We start from the raw sequence: 22167 nt of genomic DNA on the forward strand, positions 1-22167 counted from the left end.
CTTCAACTTGCAGACCCTGCTATGCCCTAAAGAGCAATAGTTTTATCCTGACTGGAGTCTGCCTGGGGTGCTGGATGGAGCAGTGTAGAGGGGAAGCAGTCAGCACAGACATTGTGTGGACTGTTTGGCACTCTGTGTCCAGCTCAAAGTTGCTTATAGCAGTAGATTTTGGATTCAGTGCTCAATGCCCATGTGGCCCTCCTTCAGTCCCATGTTTCCAAGACATGCAGGTTCAGACACAAGTTACTGTACTCAGGCGCATCAGCAACTAAGCTAGGAGTTACAGTAGTTTCTACTTGGCTTCAGTGAAATTCCTTGGCTTCTACCACACCGAAGCTCAAAGCAGGTGACCACAGAGGTCCTTTCAGGCATTTAAATCTGTATCATTCTTCCCAATCCACAACTCACAGCTTCATCAACTCCCTGGCATGTCCTAAAAGTCATGCACACAAGGTCTAATTTCAGCTGAAATAGTATTTCCTCTTAACTGTTCTATCCTATATACTGGAGCTTAATGCCTGGTTACACACTCTACACAGTTTGCTGGAAACCCTAGAAAGAAGTACAGCAGTTAAGAAATTTTGTTTATAGGCAATTTCTTCCTCACCAGTTCAGGCTTCTGGCTTTTGCTGGTGTACGTTGTAAGATCCTCTCTCCTTCCTGCAAGCTAGCATGACTGTCAGGTTGGCTCAGCTGTCTTATCCAGCACAGGAAGAAACACGTTTCCTCTTATAACTCTCTTTGCTAAACCATCCTAATATGGAAAGGACTTTTACCTCTGACGTTCTACTGCATTGCCATAACCCAGCTCATATGTTGGATTTTCCTCCCCGTTGTACGTGTGTCTCTATTTGTCCTATTTGTCAACGCTCCAGCCAAAGCTTAAAGATAAAGATAAAAGAAAGCCTCAAAAGAATATAAGAGGGAGCTGTTAAGTCAGCTAGTTGATTCACACAGCTCAGTGGCGGCTAGATTATACTGCACTGCTTAAGTGATCACATATGAGTAAGAAATTGCAATGAACAAGTGTTCCTCATTACTATGATGACACAAAGCGGAGATCCTGGAGTGGAGGCTGCACCTCCCATTGGGTAAGGAATCAAAAAAGTTGCCTGGCAATTCCAGTAATGTTTGCTACAGAAGAGTCAGTACCAAAGCAAAGGCTAGCACAGTTTACTGCTTCCTACGGGAACCTGGAAAGCAAAACAGAAAGAAAAAAGTCTGTAAGGACAGATCCTGTTGAAGAAAATACTACTTGCAGTCATCTTTTACTTATCCTGCCCTCTCGGATGTCTGTGTGACTTCCAGGGTACTGGTAAAGTCAAATACCAAAATGGGAACCATATGTTACATTATTCAAGCAAAAGGAAGGATAGGTCCACAAGAGAGGCAGACATTCACATTTCTTCTAGGCTGTGAACAGCACTGCAGCCACACTACACAGTCTCACTAAAGAAAACAGAACGAACACTGGGCTTACATACTCTATAAAGTGCCATCAACTTTCCAACTTGTTTGATGAAGAGAGAATGCAAAAGTTTCCCAAACTTTAAATTTTGGGAAGTAAACTGTCCACATTTAACTGTCCACAATCAGTGGAGCCGGAAGAAATCTGAGTGATTGGGTCGAACTCTGGCTGCCCTTTCCCTCCCCCAGAGACTCTACAGACAAGTCGGACAATTGGCGTTCAGATTTAAAAAACTGGGGGGGCAACCCTAACCACACTGCTCTTGAGCCAAGTGATTTCAGGAAACAAGCCAACGAAGCAGCGCTGAGATGCTACAGGAACAAAACAAGCCCGTTTCTCAGGAGAAGCTTCTGTCTGATCATCCCATCCGCCTGCCAGACAGGTGATACTGCAAGGTTTTGTCTTGTATTGGATTGTTTGATACCAGTGAGTCACCTAAAACCCATTAGATCGTTGTCTGCATGTTATTTTTCCTTCATTTGCTGCCTGGATTTACAGTCATTCATCATTAAGAGATCATGGAGGATATGCAGAGAGCAGTTTGACAAACTCAAGGCAAACTAATTCAGCATTTTAGTTTCCCAGCCTGCAACGGGCTCAGCAAGTACAACTCAAACACTGACTAGCATCACCTGCCTGCTGGGCAATAATATCCATTCCTCCTCTGTTAGCATCTCTTTCAAACGTTCTGTCCTGCAGGCTGCTTATTTGTGGAAAACAGCACACAATAACCCAAGCGCTGGGGCAACCCTGGGCTTGATCCTACCTTTAGGAGAGTGCTCAGGTTTGGGGATCTGGCGCAAGGGGCTGGGCTGGCTTGTGTAATACCGAGGGTGTTCAAAGTCATCGAGGAGAGGCTGTGACCTGCCAAGCACAGTGAAAAAGAAGTGTGGGGAAAAAAACTCAAAGGCATAACAGCGTGGCAAAAGCAACATCTCAGCTGCCTGGTCTGTCCCTGGCAGTTTGATGCCAACTGTGGCTGGCCCAGACTTTCCACCTGCAGACCAGCTCCTCTGAGCACAGCCCATTACTGTTTCCGCAGTGAGAAATGCTACTTGTAGAAATACTACTTGTCATGGACCACTTTCATTTAGTAACAGTTTCAAGTTGTCAGGAAACAAATAATTTCCATTACGAAGTTTGATGCAAACCTCACTCAAAAGAGCAACATTTTCAAATGTTTAATGCTTGCCCAGTTTTAACCCCAGAGTATTTTAATAAGATCTCTCTCAGCCTCCACCTGCACACCTCATTTGTTGTTTCTTTTGCAAATTCAACAAGAATTTCTAGGCTCATATCTGGATTGGCAATCAAAGCCATCAGGGTCACTTCCAGGGATCAGTCCCTCATGGGGAGCATCAGGACAGGGTACCAAGTGATTCAGAAGCAGCACTGGGCTACAGCATGTTCCCATCAGCTCTGGGATGAGGTACCCCAAAGCACAATGTACTTGCTTGCAGTGGGGTGTCCACACGCACCAGCAGAAGCAGTGTACAGTGCTTAACTAGGAGCAAGACCCAACAAAGCAGCTGTGCAAATGCGTCACGATTACTCCTTCCTGCCCAAAGATGACATTTGGTTTCACATCCCCAGAAGCTCTTTAACCCTCTCAATGTTTCTCTGCCATTTTACAAATGTCACTGCACAAGCTCATCAATCTCCATCAGCAACAGCCCAGGAGACCGATATGGACAAATGCCACGAGCACAGCAAGTGACACGTGTCACCGAACACCTCACGAGCTCTGTGCCCTCCATCTCTTTTCAGTGCTAAACCTCTTCTCTCTACCAGCCCCTTGTGGGTAGGTCAGGCTGGTCGCCCTACAACTCCTCCCTAGGACTCAGCTTCTAAGCAGCTTCCCGACTGTATTTCCCCATTTTTACCAGCCAGTTCAAGCTCACCTTGAAGACCTGTCACCTTTGTGTCGCTGAGTTTCAGGCCCTTCTTTTGACCTTGAGCGCGTGGACTCACTTGCATCATGCTGATGGGAAGAAGAAGGGACAGCAGCTCATCTGCATGCCTTGCAAGACACCAGCCAGTGCACTGAGGCTGCCACAGCTCCATGCAGTCCTTTCGTGCTCAATTTATACACAGAACTAACTACAGCCAGAGACGTGCAAACAACAGTATCAGAACTAGCTTCCAGTACACAAAACTCAGCCTTGCTGAGCCAAACTCAATTTTTGCTCTAAATATGAGACAGCACTGGGGGACCCCGTCCCAAAGCTGGGGTCAAACGCAGTCTGTGTGTAATGACTGTGTACATGGCTGGGCTGAGCACGAGGGACCAGCTGCATGCAGCTGTGCTCCTGCAACCACTCAAACACAGTAAGGAGGCTGAAAACATTAGAGCTACCTCCAACTGGCCCCAAGATTAACACAATACCCCCTTTAGCACCTTACCAGTGCAGACCACGAAATCTGTTTCCTATCACCTTCCACATCAGCTAGCCAAGCCTCTGTAGTATTATTCATACAAAAGCCTAGGCTTGAAACACTCAATACTTTCATTATAGACCCAATTTTCTTACGAAGCAGAGTGACAACTGGAGCAGCTGCGTTGTCCTTATACCTGCGGTGCACAAACAGAACCAACTACTGTTTTTATTGCTACAGTCAGGATTTCAGCAGAGGGAAGGTCCTGCACCAGGAGGACTGACAGTGCTTGAGGGAGGCCACAAGGTGCTATGATATCCAGCACCAACCTCCAAGGCCAGAGCCCAAGGCATACCTTGCTTGAGGCTGAAGCCAAAGAGCATCTAACCAAGGAGGTGGCTCCAAAAGGCTTGGGCAGCAGCTGAGTAGCAGGCAGCAAGACCCTTTGGATGCAAGAGTCTGCATCATTCCTTTTGCTCTCACCACACCCCCTCAGCTCCCTCTGGAAATGGAAATAACTTTATAGCACTTCATTTGTGACGCCTCCTGAAGCTTGACATACCTTCCAGTCTTGATCATGCCTCCTCTTTTCAAAGGAAGACTTTTCTCTCTCCTTCCCTTTCTTGAAAGCCTTTTTCTCCTCGGCCATCAAGAGACGGGCAATTTCCTAGAAGGGAAAACACAGAGAGCTTGTCAGATGGTTTTACTGCTCTTGTGGGTTTGAGTTATTTAAACCCTTTCCTATGGACAGCTACTGAATGGGAAGGGTGCAAAGCCAGGATTTCACCCATCTGTGATCAGAAATCAAGTGACAGGGCAGAATTAAGACTGACTACATGCAGCATGCCCAGTGGATCCCCGATTCGCCAGAACTGCATTTGCAGAGCTTTTCTGCCCTTTACCCCTTTTCCTTCAATGGGGGCGTTCAACTCGCAGCTTCTCTGATAGTCCCCCTTGGGGTTCAGTTACAAGAGATGCTCTGCCACTACCATGAACTTCCTTCCTCTGCCATGGTTGCAACAGGCAGCACAACCCCTTGCTTGGCCAGCCTGAGCACATACATGAAAACCTGCCAGGAGCAAACCCCACTGGAGCCCTGAGAGTCCCCTATGAGGAGGGAAACTAACAACTAGAGGGTCAGAGGGGACAAGTGGCGTTTAGCAGTTTCCACAAGTAAAGGAATACTGCAAACATTTGACTTCTTGCTCACCTCATCTTGGGCTACTTGAGCTGCCTTCTGATCTGCCTCGTTAGCCTGGAAAAAAAAAACAAAGGGCGGGGGGGAAGAAAAGAGACAAAAGAGTAACACTTCTGAATTGTTCATACCCGTTAACCTACTGGGCAGAGCAAGTACGTGCCCACACAAATATGCTACCATCCTCACCAAATATACTTAGCTACCTCAATACTTACCTCACAACCCAACACCAAACCGTCATGTCGGCTTTTTAGCTGAGTTTTACCCTCATCTATCTGCCAGGCCACACCACAAGGCATTGCCCACCCTGCTGCCCTCTCTCTCAGAGATGGGCACTGGCCTGTCTCACTTCTGGGCTGACCACATTGACTAAAGGTCATCTTTACCTGCCTGGAAATGTTCATTTAATATCACTCTGCTTCATTCATTGAATTCTGGGGTATTTCAGAAAATAGGGCTCTATTGGCTGGATGCCAGCTGTCACTCCATATATGTGTGTGTATGGGAGATAAAGGTAATTACCAGAATGCATAGCAGCAAGACCTTAGGTCTTAAAGTCACTATCATATATAAAAGGTTTACAAATTAAAGTTGTCATTGCTGGCTACCTTAGTTCCTTCGAATTGACTAATGCATTCTCTCTACTTACCAGGAGCTCTTCCTCCTGCAGCTTCCGAGCAATCTCTGCATCAGACAACTCCTGTTCCCTTCGAGGTGTATCATACATGGCTTGCTTCATCCCCCTCAACTTAGGGCCTACAGAATCGTGAGAGAAAACAATCAACTCAACCATTTTCCAAATGCTTTGTTAAGGAAATCCCCACCATCTCCTCAGCCACCTGCAAAAGCCCCACTCAAGGTAACCAGAAACCACGACGGCGTACCTGCCAGACAGCTGGTTTGAGAGTACCTTTAGCTGAGGTGCAGCACGCACCTTAGAGAGGTTTCTCCATGCATCTAGAAATATCTGATACACCATCTCTTATATGACAAATGCAACTATATGGCAGAAGAGGCCACGTCCCTTGAAGCAGTCTTTGCTGACACAGTGATGCTAGTGAAGAAATCATAGTTTTTCACCCTCTGTGTTGATAGAGATACACTGGCAAAACTGGGCAGCAGAGAGCAGCCCAACATCTGTTACTAGCACAGCGGAGTCTGTAAATACACCACTGGAGTGGCACAGGCTGCAAAAGCTGCCTGGGACAGACTCACACAAGATTTCAGACAATTTCTTCCTTGGGCTGACCCATGAATTTTACAATTCACAGTGAGAAAACAGCCAAGTAAACATTTTTTAAGTTCATACAAGGTTCAGTTATTGCTTTGAGTATAGGGTTTTATTTGTTTGTTTGTTTTAAAGTTAAACCATCTCCAAGTGATTTAAAATGTTGCATTTTGAGAGTCTCTCCATAGTCTATTTGCACCAGGCCATCAAAGGAGTCTAACTGTACCCGTTATAGAAATGCATGACTTCACTCACATACACTGAATGCCTTCTCCTTCCACCTGCAGTCTGAACAGTACAGTTCAGACATCTGACATCTAAATAAGCTTTCTGCTTTATGCCCGAAGTATACAAACACTCCAGATCTCTGTCTCTCTTCTACCTCAAAGCATGAAGTTTCACTCAAAACTTTCATGCCTCCAGCTACACCATTTACACATTTATTATAAATACCTGTTACATCTTACTGGGCCGCCTATCAGTTTTCCTCCCATCTCTCAAGACCAAGGGAAAAACATGAAGTAACCAACTGACCTTGAAAAACTCTCTGTGCATCTGCCGACAAACTACCATCATACTCCACCAAGCATCCTGAAGACTTCAAACTGCAGAAGGCCAGAGACCTCAGCCATGGAATAGGAAACCACCTCTTCTACAGGTATTAAAGGAGGCATGTGGAGCTTTCTGCTTTTTGTTTTGTTTGAATCAACTGATCAACGATCTTAAGCAATTAACACCCCTTTTACAAACCATCTTAGCATAAGAAGAAAACTTCAGCTCTGGCATGTCATGGTTAAGCGTATGACCTGGCCTTTCCCAGCACACTTCGATCAAACAAAGCTGTGAAGAGCTGCAATCTCTGGCCAGCAGAGAAACTGGCAAAAAGCACCAGCTTGGCCAGAGTTAAACTATTCAGAGTGCTTCCAAGGTCAAGGCAAACACAGTTTTACCATGCTGGAATGAACAACAGCGTGACCGACAGGCTTGTCTACAGCATTGCCTCCATGAAGAATAAAAGTAAATTTCCAGGAATTGTTTGCTGGCCAGCCTGAGGCTGAGCTTTCTTCACACACTGATCGGTGCCAGGCTTCATTTGCTCAGAAGGCAACAATAAAAGTTACTTCCACATCACTTCTGCCTACACTCAGAGGAGCACGAAACCCACCATGACCACAGCCCACAGGAAGAGGATGTGAGCTTCGGGCTATTTTGACTCAATGTGATGGGATACTGAGTCACTCAGACCCACATTGTATCAGGGCAAATCACGACCTACTGATTATATATAAAAGCCTGATTAACACCTTCCACTTCTCCAAAGAAAACTTTCGCATGATGAAGACAAAGAATAATTCTCCCAGCATCTCCAGAGACAGACATGCATTATCAACCCCACCTTATCCAAGTGAAGACCAGTTAGGTGGCTTAAAGCACAAGTTTCCCATGCTGTGACAAACATAGATCCAAGTCTCTAAACTCCTACTTTCACTAAGAGACAGGGCACACCCATGCCAGCGTGGTTTTAAAAGCTAAGAAGATGGATCTGGACCTTTAATGCCCAACAGTCCCCAAGTATTATTGAACAAGAACTACACAGGTACACGTTTCCCAGAAAAATCCACTTGTACAGAATTTGACAAGAGCGCCATCTTACAAATAAAGCCCAGTCGGACACCTAGTGCCACTACTAAACTTTGCCTGAAGTGAACGGATTATGTTGCCAGCAGGGTTTTCAATAAGAAGTGGGTGGAAATTGCTGGCTTGTTAGTGCTTAAGCAAACTGTCCTCACTTACAACCCTGCACCCCAAACCAACAAAATACAAGTGTAATCATAACATTTGGGTTTTGTTGTTTTTTTTTTTTTCTCCTGTGCAAGGGGACCACAGCACAAAATATATCATGAAAACAAGAACTGGTTGTTGTTTTTTGGGGTTTCTTGTGTTTGTTTTTTTGTCTGAAATGCAGGATACCAAGAGCACCATTTCCAACAATACCTTCTTACTCATCCTCTCTGATGCCATGGAACGTGTCAGGAAATAAACAGAGCAAGAACATTAATGGATAAGAAGAACCTCACTAAATACGGGAGAAACCTGGGCAGGATTCACACATTGCAGGTGGATATTGGAGATAAGCATCTTCAAAGGAAACAATACAGATTTCAGAGACCAAGATGGGGTGTGCAAAGGTCCATCCCCACACATACGCACACCTTCCCCATTACTTGTTACCTGAGTCTCGCTGGCAGTCTCCAACCTTGCCCTGGGTCACAGCGTGTGGGGAAGAGGACCATCTCCTGTGTCCTGCCCTTTTGCAGTCTCTCTCCTCACCCCTCCTATGATCACCTCTAGATTCAGCATCATGGAGCTTCTCATCATGCACCATCCTGTGTGATGAGTGGCCCTGATGACGAGATTTGTGTTTTTCAGGGGACACCAGCTGGCTGCCGCCCCGATGCCAGGTCTCCTGCTCAGCCTCCAGTTCCATCTCAAGAAGAGGAAGGTGCTTTTCTCTGTCTTGCCTTGTTGGCTTCCTGCTGTGCCGTGCCTGGTCTGCGAGTCCATGCTCTGACTCCAGGTCAAGACTGAGAGGTCTCCAAGCCTTCTCCCTGCCAGCTGCTCTCCTCTCCCGCAGCTCCCAGCTCTTGCTGTGGTCACAGGCACTGCACTCAGCCTCTCTTTCCAGGTCAAGGCTGGGAGGTCTCCTGGACCTCCCCTGGCTGGCTGATTTCCACTCCTGCCGATGGCCATTGCTGGCTTCACTCCGCTGAGGAGTCCCCCAACGATCCTCCGAGGTGGAATGCCTGCGTTCGGAGCCATCAGACAAAGGTGAGGGCGCTTCTCGGTGCTCTCTCCGCCGGTGCGTGCGCCTGTCACCACTGCGTGCCCTGCGAGGCTCAGAAACCTGCTCTCTGGGCTCACCCCAGGGGTGCTCTGAGCCACGGGGGGACAAACAAGGAGCGGGTTAGTGGTGCAGGAGTTAATGGTGGTTCAGCGAGCCCAGACTGACAGCATGCAGATGAGGGAGCTTGATGCAAGGAGAAGCTGGCAAAGCATGATGTGATCAGAAAGAATAACGGGGATATAATGCTTGCAGGATGTAACAGGGGACAGAGTGAAACGGCAGCCTGGCTAGCAGCAGGGCAGCACGGGAGGCAATGGGGTTGGAACAGAAAGCACAGGTCCAGCCCGGGAGTGTGTCCGAGCACCTCTTAAGACAAGGACAAGCCAATATGGAGATGAACGACTTTTAATGATGCCACTGGGGCTGAAAAACAGCCAGCAGAGCAGCTCATCTCCTGGTGGCATATCACTGCTGCAGGATACTGAAACCACCAGAGAAAGGCTTGCAAAGGAGGGTGCAAGATGCAGGTGAGGGTGGGAGGGGGCAGGAGGGAGCGTAAGGCCAGGAGGGGCCAAGCAGGGGGTCACTTGCATCCTGGTTTATGAGCACCGGTGCCTTGCCCTGGCTTTAGGCACAAGGTTTTTAATCGGAAAAACCAGCCTCACCTAACAGGGGGAAGACCCACATAAAGCAGAAGAGAAAGAGACAAGTGGGATGGGAATTTTTTTTTTCTTTTGAAAAGCAAGAACAAGATGAAGGATAGCTGCAGCATGCAAATATGTTCCACCACAGGCTGTCACATATCTCCCGCAGACCCAGAAGTTTCAGGGCCTGCACTTCTTCATTGCCTAAATAAAAGTTTAGGCTCTGACTGCAGAGAGGGCTACGGAAATTTAAGGGCAGGCTAAGACTTCACAAAACCGAGGCTCCTGACCTCAGCAATGTTGCTGGAAAAGCTGCTTATTTTGCAACTTGGCAGGGTTGTTTCCTCTGTGCTTTCCAGAAAGCAGGTGGAAATTTTCTTTGCTTTTAGTTTCAGTAATAAACCCGACACAGCAGTCTGCCTGTATACAATCTGCTGATCGATTTATTTTCAAATCAACCTATTTGCTAAGAAAAATCATTGCACTTAGTGAACTATTATCTCTACGGCAGTTTTTCAGAAAGAAGGTGTATTTCTGAAGAAAAAAATTTCCTTGAAGCACAGGCTGATTTGAAACAGAACTATACAAAAAAACCAACCCAAAAAAACCAGCAGTGTAAGACTTTCCTTCTCCACTACTGAGTTTTTTATAGTATCTAAAAATATTTAAAATAGATTTCACTGCACATGAACTGCATTCTGTTTTAATAGCTAGCTCTGCCTTCCTTACAGTCATCCAGATTTCAGAAAAACACCACCAAAACTGAATGCTCCCTCCAAGTCATTCTATTCAGAAAAAAACTTTTTCAGAGCCAGCAAAAATATACCCTACAGAAAATCCACCTTGAAAACAATTCTGTGTTACTTTTATCCAGAACAGATATATTTTTAAAAATCCAAGAACTGGAAGAGTAACCACAGCAGTTCCTGTTAACTGGTAGGTTTTTCTGTTCAGTTTTAGATCGTTCACATGATTTACAGAAAATAAATACCCAATAAAACAATCTAAGTGACTTACTGAACAACAGAGACCAGAGCCTGAAAGGGAGAGTCAGTTTTTGAACAATACTAACAAGGGTCTAAGAATTAATTCAATTTTGTCATTAAGGAAATCTCAATAAATACAGCAAAAGAGCAGGAGATCACGAAAGAGCAAAGTGTGGCCGCGCTGGGAAAGGAACACTGCAGATAAAGCACCCATGCCAGACAGTCCAAGCAGAAGGTTTGCTTTTGCAGTATCTCAGGGTGATTAAGTCTTCAGAAGGCACCAGTTTTTGCGGCACCTTCCGCAGGAGCCATGTAAACACTCTTTAGGTCCTGGTGTTACTCTCTCAAGCAGCAAGTGACTGAGCGAATACAGAAATGTTTTTCATGGCACAAACACTTCTGTGAGGAACTCTGCCTTTTTTTAATGTTTGTTTTTCCACTTTTTAAAAGCTCAGATTGATCTGGAGTAATAGCCCAAATCCACACTCCTCCTGGATGTGGATAAATTTTTATTCAGTCTCAAGACAGACTAAATGCCAAACAAAGCCAGGGCTTTTTTTGTTTAAGTTCACAAGTAACGAGGATGATACAAACCGAGGATGCTGAAGCCTAATCAAATGGTGCCCAAGTATTTAAGATGTTCCAGACCAATGGACTGATGATCCAGGCATCAAAATCCACTCCAGTCCTTTCTAGTTTTTAAGGAGTGAGGATCAAGAGCAGCACTACTATGAATGGTGAGGCAAAACACCTGTCTTGCCTCTGAGACTCCAGATTATTGCAGGAAGAAAAATTAGACCCACAAGATATCCTGCTCTCCAAATCCACACCACAGTCTCAGTTCAGAGAGCCATAGGCTTTTGTCAGCTGAATTCTGTTATAAAAATCCACCCTGTCCTACCATCTCTCCATGGCAACATTATTACCTATATTGTATTTTTTCAGGGACTTGTCCCATTTAATTCTGAAAAATTCAAGTGTGGGTTGGCCATAAGATTCCAAGCTCAAAGTCCTTCCCAGCTCTGTATACGTAGCAGGACTTGTGGTCATGAAGTTTCCACTTGGTTACTGTTTTGCACTTGTGCTTTGTGTTTTCTTGGCCATCCTTGAACTTCTTCCCAATTGAAACTAAATTACTTTGTGGAAGTTCAAATAAAAGACACTTAAAATCACCAATGGCATTGACGTTAAAATGAGAAATAAGAGGTTTGATCTTCATCTTCACAATCTGTTAATCAAAAGCAGCCCATCTCTTCCCCACCACATTTTTTTTGAAGAAAGAACACAAGAACCACCACCAGCACGCAGCAAAGCCATCCCCAGATTGCTCCATAATCAAACACACCCTGAACTCTCTCCTCCCGATTTACAGAAGGTCTGTATTCAATCATAAAAGCCGATGAGGAGAAAGCAATACAGCGCCATGGGTCATATCTTTTCCACAACGTACAGTCCCAGATGATAATCACAGCAGAGACATTCTGTGGAGATGACCTTGTTATTCAGTAAGTCATTCAAAGTGGTTGTGCTAATTTTAATGCTTGGATACATACCTGCAAGGAGTTATTTTTGAAAGGCTGTTCCATGAACCAGCATCTATTCCTTTGCGCATGTAACTGTGCCAGCATCGCAGATGAGCACACAGAACTGTTTCTCGTTGAATGCAAGCATGGAATTGCGTCTGAATTTCTCCCCCGCACGCTTGTGCTGTTACACAGAAGTAACTGTGGCTTATCAGTACCATCAGCTACTGTCTTTTTCCACAAGCCCTTTCAAAACATGCATGCATGGGTGTGCTTGCACATACACACACCACACACCCTATCCCTGTCCTTTAGGCCATCTTCTAGGACATCAAAAATTATAAAATTGTCTTCTCCATTTTCCTTTTTTTCCCCAATATTTCCTGATTCTACAATAAAGTCTGATCCTGACCCTGGAAACTGATGCAATGCTACAGTGCTGAATGCAGGACTGTAGGATAAGGGAAATCTCCTAAACAGAGCTGCCAGATCACCAGGTTCACCTACACTGCCATGATCTTGATCCTTTATCTAGCAGAAATGTACCTCCATTTTCTGCATAATAGCTGTCTTCATAGACTGCATGTCCCTGGGATTCGGGGTAGTGCTTCTTGCGCTTTTCTTCTTCCTGCAGTTCTTTCTGTTGTAGGAGACGGGCAATGTCCTGCAGAGGTGGAAGAAAATAGACATTACCTTTCCCTCCCAAAAAATCTCTCCAGATTCCTTCATTTGAATTCTTTATTCAATTATAAAAATCCTGATAGTTTAGTTTTTCAGACATGGCAACTACAGGGTTACTCTCAAATTCATCCCCGGCGCTGGATGGGGCTTCCAACTTAGTGTTTGACACAAGGGACCACCTCAGCAACCAGCATCCAACCTCACCCAGGCCCATCACTGAGCTTCTAACTCCATGGCAGACTCGCAGGTTCCTGTTCCACCTGCACACAAGCCTGAAAAGCCCTAATGGCCAAAGCAGAGCAGAAGGGACTGCGTGTGCAACCTTGGACTTTCAGCAAGGATTTGGAAGTCACACAAGCGCACACCCGCTCACACGAGTGGGCTGGACCTCCCCCCCACATTCCACCAGGGAAAGAAAAACACAGAGGCAAAGCCTGTCTCCAGCTGAAGGCACTTCGGACTGGTAGAGTTCCCAGAGCAAGTCATGAACTCGCTTCAAACTGGCTTTAATTTACAGGGGCTGCAGGATGCCAGTCAGGGAAATGCATCAATTTGATAGACAGAGGCTGAAGGAAAAGAAAATCGAAAAGGACTTTAGGAAGAGAGGATTAGGCAGAAAGCAGGAGCACTGCGGAGACTGTAGCCATTTATCTTCCATCGCAGTTTTGGTAGATATGCCATCAGAGAGAACAGCACTCCATTTTCCTAATTGGTTTTCTTTCTAGATGACTAATGGATCAACAAGGCCTAGCAGCAGCAAACAGCTCCCTGGGGCTTGCTCATTTGGGGCCCAGAAGCTTGTGAGTCAGTGGACCTAATCTGGAACTAGGAAGAGAAGCTGGAAGACACCAGCAGGGCATGCTAGCCCTTTGGATGCTATTCATTTAATCCACCCTAATCCTCAGGACCTTTATAGAGCCATGCATGTAAAGTGTACATTGCAGGCAGGAAAGGCATCACAGAAATGCAAACTAAGAGCCAACACCCTCCAGAGCAAAGCCAGCACTGGAGGACACTGGATGGGTGTTCAAGTACAAACTATTATTTCAGGATACAGATCAGATCTGCTCAGTAACCAGCTCTGTGGAGGACCTGGGGATATCACAGACTCTTTACAAAAAAAAAAAATTCCTTCCCTTGACAAGGTTAACCTCTTCTAGCAAGTACAGTAATTCTATAAATATACGGGCTTAAGCCCATTATCTCCAGGACTGAGACAGCTCAGGACTTGCAAAGCCACACAAACCATTTCTTACAAACTGGACTTGTAAGCAGGTAGGCTTAGCACTTCATTTAAAAACCCTGCGCACCAGACTGGATCTGCCTCTAAGCACAGCACTGGCGTAACCCTGCTAGCCACTACTGATACCAGGGAGCTATCGCATACGCTGGGCAGCTGCTACACCCTCATGTGTGACAAATACAAGGCTAGCCTGGTGTGCGGCCAGTGCCAGTGTAATACAGAATGTCCTGCAGGGTATGTGTATAGACGCTGTGCCGAGGGCTACAGAAGGGGCTCTGATGTTTGTCACTCTGCCAAGCTGACAAACCTCTGGGGCGCTGCGCAGCCTTACTCACGTTGCTCAGGCTCTGCCTCAACACAGAAGCCTACACAAAAGAAACAACACTGGGGGGCACCCTGGAAGGGAAGCAGGATCAATTCAAGCTCTCCAGAAGTCCTGTTGCAAGGATGGGCGGTAGCACCACACCCTGGTACCAGCTGCAGCCTAACTCAGTCCACAGCTAAGGTTCAGGCACACTTGGGAACTTCCCCCATACCAGCAGGAAGATAAAGATTATTTATGGCTTCTCGTCATCACTTTGAGCCACATTCATTTGAAAATTGCTCCCAACAGCACAAGATAGTCAGCACACTGGTTTGACAGGTGGTAAGGACCTGTTGTCAGACTGCTGACATCCCAGCAGCTTTCTACATAAAGCAGGAAGGAAAGGTGCAATTCCCACAGCCAACATGAGTAGTATTGCATCCCCTTCACCTTCCTGATAAAAATGAGCCAGATGGTCACATTTATAGCACAAATCCTTGCCGGAGTGTTCCTCCCACCCCCGTTACCATAAGCTCCTCTTGGAAGCCCTTCCACATCTGCCTGGCCAGCCTTTCAGTACTTGCTTACACTTAATTGTATAAGAAGAAAATGAGGTCTTGCACAAGCAAACATGCATTTGTCAGGTAAGGACAGATTCTTATTTCAGACTCTTCTGGGAAACGCAGCCTTGTGTTCAAGCTCTTCCTACAGAGAAAATGCCACTAGGTGCCTCTTGAGCATCTTAAGACTACTCAGATTTCTCAGGAAACTATCTGTAATCAAAAATGGGAACAGACTCCAAGCTCACACAGGTGTTCCTCCACTTTGTGGCTTTCCTGAATACCCAATCTGACAGGCTGACACAATAAAGTGATCGACAAGCCAAATCCTTTGAACACCATGGACAAGCCACACCGCCCACTCTCAAGCAACAGCAGCAGAGCAATATTTTGCAATAAGAAAAGGAATCTACTTGCAAGAAACTGCATCAAGGTGTTCAGGCTGTGAAAGACTACATTGAAGTTGAACGAATGTAATGGAAAAGCCAGAGATGGATGGCTGGACTGAGGGTCCTGCTGAAGTCTTTGTACCAAAGCCCAAGCAATCGTGACCCAGGATTCTCCCAAAAGTAGCACCTGCCTCTTGCATTTGAGAAAGCAAGCAGATCTCAGACTGCATAAACAATTACACTTTTTTACACAGGGCAATGAACACCTCAGCAAGACCCACCTATTACTTTCCCTCTTCGTTAGCAAGGCCACTGGCATCAACAATCCTCGTGACCCTTGAGCGTGATGACTATGACTGTATCTTATTCCTGTAACAGGACTCCCCGAAATCTCTGTGCATACCGGGATCTATGAGGACCAGGACTGACACCATGCAAGCCAACTTCTGTGGCTAACGACCGAGAAATGCCTGCACTGAAAGGGCTGCTACAAATAGCCCTGCCATCCCTGCAGCTTTAAAGGTTACCTCGTCTTTTTCTTCTTGCCTGCGGCGCTGCTCCGCTTCAAATACTAGCTTCACTTGGATTTCCTGAGCGATCTCGCAGTCCTGTCGTTCTCTAGAAGGCAAGGAGACAAGGATTATAGGCAGCTAAAGTCACAGGCATCAGTCAGCCTGGAGAAAGGGATAAAAGAGCTAAAGAACCCATCTGATTTACACAGAGCCTATGAACCCTCACCAGGGACGAGGACTCCCTGTACTTATTACTGGCCAAATTTAGAAAATAGCTCCCAAAACATTCACAATCAAAGTATAAAACAAGAGAAAACAGATTCATAGGCAGCTTGTTGAGAAAAGACGTAGGAACCATAAGATAGGGCAGGGCAAGGTAGAACACAGGAGTCTCTGCAAACAGTCCAGTTCTGCCAAGGAGTTTTTGTACACATGGTGCCAAAGGAGGGCTTTAGGGGTACAGTTAATGGAGGTATTTCTGGGAAGTGGTTTTCATGTGAAAGCCAGGAAGGAGAAAGTGCAGAAACGCTGATAGCAAAACACAGTACGTAGGCCAAGTGGAGGCTGGAGGTGGCAGTTCAGCAATGAATAAGAAATGCCACTGAGGTGGGACTACGCACAAAAGCAGAATCGGTGCCAAGAGGCAAGAGAGTGACGTGCGTCAAAACAAGGGGTGAGGGAGCCATCGTCACAGTGCCAGTGCAGAAGCGGGAACAACACAAGATTGCATTAACTGGGAACAGAGAGATACCGGAGTAATTGAGACATGAAATGAGTTTCATCTGTGCAGATAGACCGGGAAGGCCGTATTTCAGGGAAGTCATACAGAAAGCATCTGCAAGAATTGTGCCATACTCAGCCACGCACTCTGATGCCTGGCAAATAGGCTGGAACGACAGCCAGGGGTTCCTTAGGGCAACCCAGAAAAGGGCTGAGGGATTTGAGAAGAAAGATTAAGAGCTCTTTTTTTCAGCACTGTTGAAGTTGAACCAAAGACTAGCTCAGCACTGTTGAAGTTGAACCAAAGACTAGCTCTAAACAGGTCAGAAAAATCAATCAAAGCTATCTCTGCAACTGAGACTACTGAAAGGCAAGGCATAAGAGGAGATGTGAATGGGCAGAGCTTGCAACAGGCAGAGCTTGCTTTATTAGAATACAATCTCTTGAAGAATACACTGGCAATGATCAGACAGGTGATGGTAGGACTACCAAGAGCGTATTATGGAAGTCAAGCAAATATTTCAAGAGAAGCAGGTTCAGCTATGTCGAAGTTGTGCTGTGTGGGCTGGAGCAACTAGTTCTCGGCTTGAGCAAGGATCAGGGCATAAATGACCTAACAAACTTGGAGGCAAAGGACTGGAAGACAGTCTAGGACATGAGCGGAGGAAAATAATACAGTAAGTGCAGACCAGCACTTTTGCTAGCAAAACAGAGAGAAGCAACATGGCTGGAGCAGTCAGTGGTACCACAGAGCCTTCTCTTATAGAAAGTGAAGAAGAATGAGAGAAACAGAAAGAATGGGTATGTGGCTTAGGGTGGGGAAGAAGGACACTGTGACAAGAAGAGGGTTTAGAGGACAAATGCCACCAAGAAAACAACTAATCTGTCACAGGGAAGGAAAAGGAACATGCAGCGACAGGGAAACGCAGCTTCTTTAATTCTGTCAACTGCTCCTTGGAAGCAGACCTGCAACTGGGTACGGCACGTTATTTATATGAACCTCAAGTACACACGAACCCCAAGTCAGTGACACAACATGACATTTTCTTCCCTTTCCCAGACCACCACACTCACAAACTCTTGTGCATATTCATAAATTGACCCACATCTAGAGACGTCCTGGAAGGCACCCATGAATTTCAGTGTTTGTAGGGCTGGAGTTATCAACAGGTCAAACAACTTCAGACATCAGTTTCCTTCATCCAGGTAATAAAACCTGGCCTTTTGTGCATGTGCCTATGTGGATTTCACTTGAATCCAGGGAGAGACCTGTTCAAAGGCCCAGGAACTCACACAGCAGCAAATCCAGTCCGTGAGCCTACCATAGAAAAAGGGACCTTGGCAAACCTGGTACCAGCAGGGAACCACAGTCCCCAGCAAAACAACAGCTGAATATGCAACTCCTGGGGAGCAGACTGTCAATGGGCTAAGACAGCGGATCCCTCACTAACCCAGTCTCAGGGGACATGAATCCAGGTAGAAAATAAGTTAGAAAGGTCAGATATATCAAGGCATTGCACGTCTCCAGTTCCCCCGACACCTGTGAGAAGAGCTAAGGTGCCAAGTTCATCAGCACCAACTGACTTGCTAAATGCTTAAAATACATCTTACTGCAGACAAACAGGAGACAGAAACAGCTAAGAGTCCTTCAGAGCCAAGGCAACAAGGTCACTGCCTCTCCACTTGCAGCAAAGAACACTAGACATAATGCAAAAGCGGAAGCATGTTCTTGTTCCTGATGACATGCATCTTGGAATACACCGTATCAATCTCTAAGAACCACTGAACAGAGGATTAGATTTTGGGTTTTATTGCTTAGTGGTAACTAAATACCACTTGACTAGTTAATCAACACAGGCTAGTGTATCAACTTGACAGAGCATAACAAAATAGGTTAAAGAACTATGACAGCTCTTCTTGTCCTTCCATTTCTTCAGCGTGAGTTCAAGTGCCCATCAGTCCCCAGAAATCAGCCAGAGCAACATAAACGTCACCACCCCTGAACATCACACCTAGGTGTCCTTCATTCCTGGGCAGCTAGGAATGTTAAGAGTGTCAGGGAAACTCTACATCATTAGGAAAAAGAGGCAAAAAAGAAAACATCAGTGTGATCAGAAAGATCCCATTCACGTTGGCTGGAGCAATTAACTGTTGCCAGATGAGGAAAGAAAAAAAAAAAAGAATTAAGGGAACCATTCAAAGGAGCTGTTCATGTAAGTGTAACAGAACCATCACAGCACTAGGAGCAAAATGAGGAAAGAGCGTTTTTTCCTGATATTTCCAACAGTTATTTCAGCAACCTTGCTACTATGCTTGGCAGCATGCAGGCTGCTCAGCTAGATGCGAGAGATGCTTTTAAAGAAGCATGAAAATAAGGTTTGATGCTTCCCTGAATTCTTAAAGAGAAGAAAAGTTATTTCTACTCTCTCATTTACCTTCACAAAGTACTTCTGAGAGAATCTAGGATTTGAAAGACAAAAGAAAGCCCATAAATTTAAAGAGCTTTTTCATGCTCTCTGTTTCTGAAGACCACCCAGTTCTGCCCTTTTACTCCTCCCATCACCCTGCAGTGTCAAACTGTCCTAGACAATACAGAAAGCAGCAACAGCGAGGACCATTTTGTTGCCAGAACACACGGATCTTGCACAAGGAAGAGACAGTGGCAGTGTACCGAGAATTAAGGAAGAAAAAGATCCAATTACGAAAGGATGCTTGCAACTCTTTTTACTATTCTTGCAGAAGAGCTCATGCTTTCAGGAGCAGAACTGCTGCTGACACAACATTTTGCATCAGCAGTTCTGCCTGTAACTTGGCTCACAAAGTTCGTAAATCCCATTTTACAGAGTCCTGCAACAAGAAAATTGTCTGCAGTTCGCAGCAAGTAACAAAAAGGAATAATCTCTGCCATACAAAATCAATTTTTGTGTTGTCATTTACACGCTCACATCTCTAATTGGTAACAAAGACAAAACTATTGAAAGAAAACACAGACTTGAGAGGTACACATGTATCTACCCAGTGCTGCCCGCGTATGCTGGGAACATTGAAAACAGTGGCTGATTTGTCACGCCCCAGCTTCAAATCTTTTACAAGCAGCTCCTTTGAAGCCAGTCCTGTATCTCACACATCTGCAATACAGAGGTCTTCTACTCCATCGCTGTCTCTGCCAGATGAGCCACCCAGGGTTTGTGATCCACCACCAACTGTACCTAGTGGGTGGTATCACAGAGCACGACACAAGCCGGGAGGCAGCACAGCTGCTGGGAGATGCATCCTGCCTCGCGGAGCCTGCATTTGCAGGGAGCCCCATCAGAAAGGAAGCTCCTGTCTCTCATCATCGTAATCCGACTGAGCCCTCTCACACAACCCATTTGTTACATCTCACGCATTGCAAGAGACTGGGGAGGGGAACAAAACAAAACAAAAAAAGAAAAGAAAGATAATCACCAATGTTAACTCTAGATTGGAAAGTACAGTTTGTTTTGCCCTGCACTACCATGTTTCATTTCTACACCAGCTCCACAGCCTAAGAGCCATGGCACACAGAAAGCCAAATCACAGGCCACAGGGTTAGATCTGGCGTGTGAGGCCTGCGCAAACCTGCACAGCAAACTGGATCACTCATTAAACACCCTCCCACCGCTGCTGCAGAAGTCAGTGACTGCAGGAGAAGGCCTGTCCCCCAACACCCATCTCTACCAAGTGACCCTAGGGCAGCAGCTCCTCCTCCCAGGTTGCTTCACAGTGGCGTATCTGCAAGCACAAGCAGAGGCTTTCAGCTGGTCAGTGCAGCACGACACCAAAAAGCATTGCGCCCAGCTCCTCAAAAGCACTCATCAGGCACAATGCAAACACGCCAACATCTGTGTACACCGTGTATTTCTGTGGTGCAGTTTCTTCCTTCTCAGACTTTAGCCAGAGATAAGGTCAACGCAAGTGGCCAAGTTACCCCGCTTTGCCAACAGGCAGCAGAACAGGAAGGCTCCTTCCCATGGTCAGGCAAGAGAATCCAAGCCAGGACGGGCCCCAGGGCCACCTACTCCCTCCCTGTCCTCATTACTCCGTGCCAGAGCCTAGTATCAATACTTTTACAGCAACAGATAGCCAAAGCAAAAAGGAAACAAAAGCAAAAGGCTGATCAGCCTGAACCCCACATACTGTCAATCAACTCAAATCAAAGCAGCTGATTTCAGTGCTCTGACAAATGGGACTAGCATTTCAACAGCCCCATCCCAAACTCACAAGTCTTTTCGGTGTTTCTGGATTTGAGCACGTGCTTTTAGATCCTCCTCTTCTTGCAGTTGCTTGGCCACCTGCAAGTCATGTTGCACCAGACGATTACGCTGAACATTTGTTGCCAAGTGATGCTCAACTGGAAATAAACACAGACAAGAACCCCCAAATCAGCCTGCAGAACTTCACCGTGTGAACAAGACAAAGCAAGTGGGAGGGAGATTCCAGGCCAGAAAGGAAGACAGTTCTTGGCAGAGAAGCATCGTGTAATATCTCTAAAGGTGGGGAAGTCCTGAACTGAAATTACGCTAGCAGCTTAAGATTGCCTCATTTCAGCACTGAGGGGGCTGTATACATGTGTCTGTTACCAAAATAAGATCTGCATATCTTAATCGCATCCAAATTTACAGGGAACGGGTTTTAGGCTTTCAATTTCATTTTCTGGCCATGGGAAGTTACCCTAGTACCCCCATAAAGTGGGTCTAGAAGGGACCACCAGAGGCCAGTGAGGATGAGCTGAACCTAAAACACTTCTGATGGACACTTCTCTAATTTGTTCTAAAGAACCTCTAGAGGAGACAACTCCTCTTGCTCTCAACATAATCAGTTCCAGAATCTCACTACCTTTATATTTAGCAACTGAATACTACAGCAAGTCCTTTACCATACATGGATACTGCCTGCAAGAAAAGATGGCTACATGAGCTGCAGCTGAGAGCCAGCTTCAATTCAGAGGTCTCAGGTTCCAGCAGCAAGGGCACAACTTCAGGGTAAGCTGCACGCTTGGCGGAGTAGCTAGAACGGTATTAGCACCTAGTACTGGTAGATACCAATGGTCTTGGCACCCAGCAAAGAAGATTAGAGGCCACCACACCTGAAACTGCAATGCAAACATACCCAAAGCAACAGATAAGCATGTAAAAAAAAAAAAAAAAAAAAAAAGTCACCAGTCACTTTGAAGTTCCTGGCTGTACTTTTTTTTTTTTTTTTTTTTCTCCTTTTTAAACCCCTGCAGTAAACAGCTGCCCTACCTCAAAATGTCTTAAAAGGAAGCCTCCTTTCAAAAGGCAGGTACTAGTGATTCTGAAATAAGTAAATAAACAGACTTCTTCTGGTTGCACCTCAGGTCAGCCTGTAAAACTTGAAGCTTCCAAAATTGCTAGTCATTTCTAAAAACCTTGCACAGCAACAAAACCTCAAGTGCACTCCCACATGCAATTTTGTCATAAATGGCATAAACAAACTCAACTCTAAAGG

General features: G+C 45.8%; 1 protein-coding gene across 1 annotated transcript in view; it reads right to left on the reverse strand.

Annotated features, from left to right (window-relative positions):
- Nucleotides 1-367: 367 nt before the first annotated feature.
- The window catches only part of CCDC50 (coiled-coil domain containing 50), a 39413-nt gene continuing 17613 nt past the window's right edge, over nt 368-22167 (reverse strand). The window contains exons 3-11 of the mRNA XM_059822858.1: nt 20920-21049; nt 15973-16063; nt 12815-12932; nt 5692-5798; nt 5055-5099; nt 4407-4511; nt 3370-3449; nt 2235-2332; nt 368-1193 (exon numbers count right to left, since the gene is read on the reverse strand). Coding sequence (XP_059678841.1) covers nt 1174-1193; nt 2235-2332; nt 3370-3449; nt 4407-4511; nt 5055-5099; nt 5692-5798; nt 12815-12932; nt 15973-16063; nt 20920-21049 — 794 coding nt within the window. The 3' untranslated portion in view covers nt 368-1173. The remainder of the gene's footprint in view (nt 1194-2234; nt 2333-3369; nt 3450-4406; nt 4512-5054; nt 5100-5691; nt 5799-12814; nt 12933-15972; nt 16064-20919; nt 21050-22167) is intronic.

The sequence above is a fragment of the Gavia stellata genome, chromosome 11 (genome assembly GCF_030936135.1).
Source record: "Gavia stellata isolate bGavSte3 chromosome 11, bGavSte3.hap2, whole genome shotgun sequence".
Classification (NCBI taxonomy): Eukaryota; Metazoa; Chordata; class Aves; order Gaviiformes; family Gaviidae; genus Gavia; species Gavia stellata.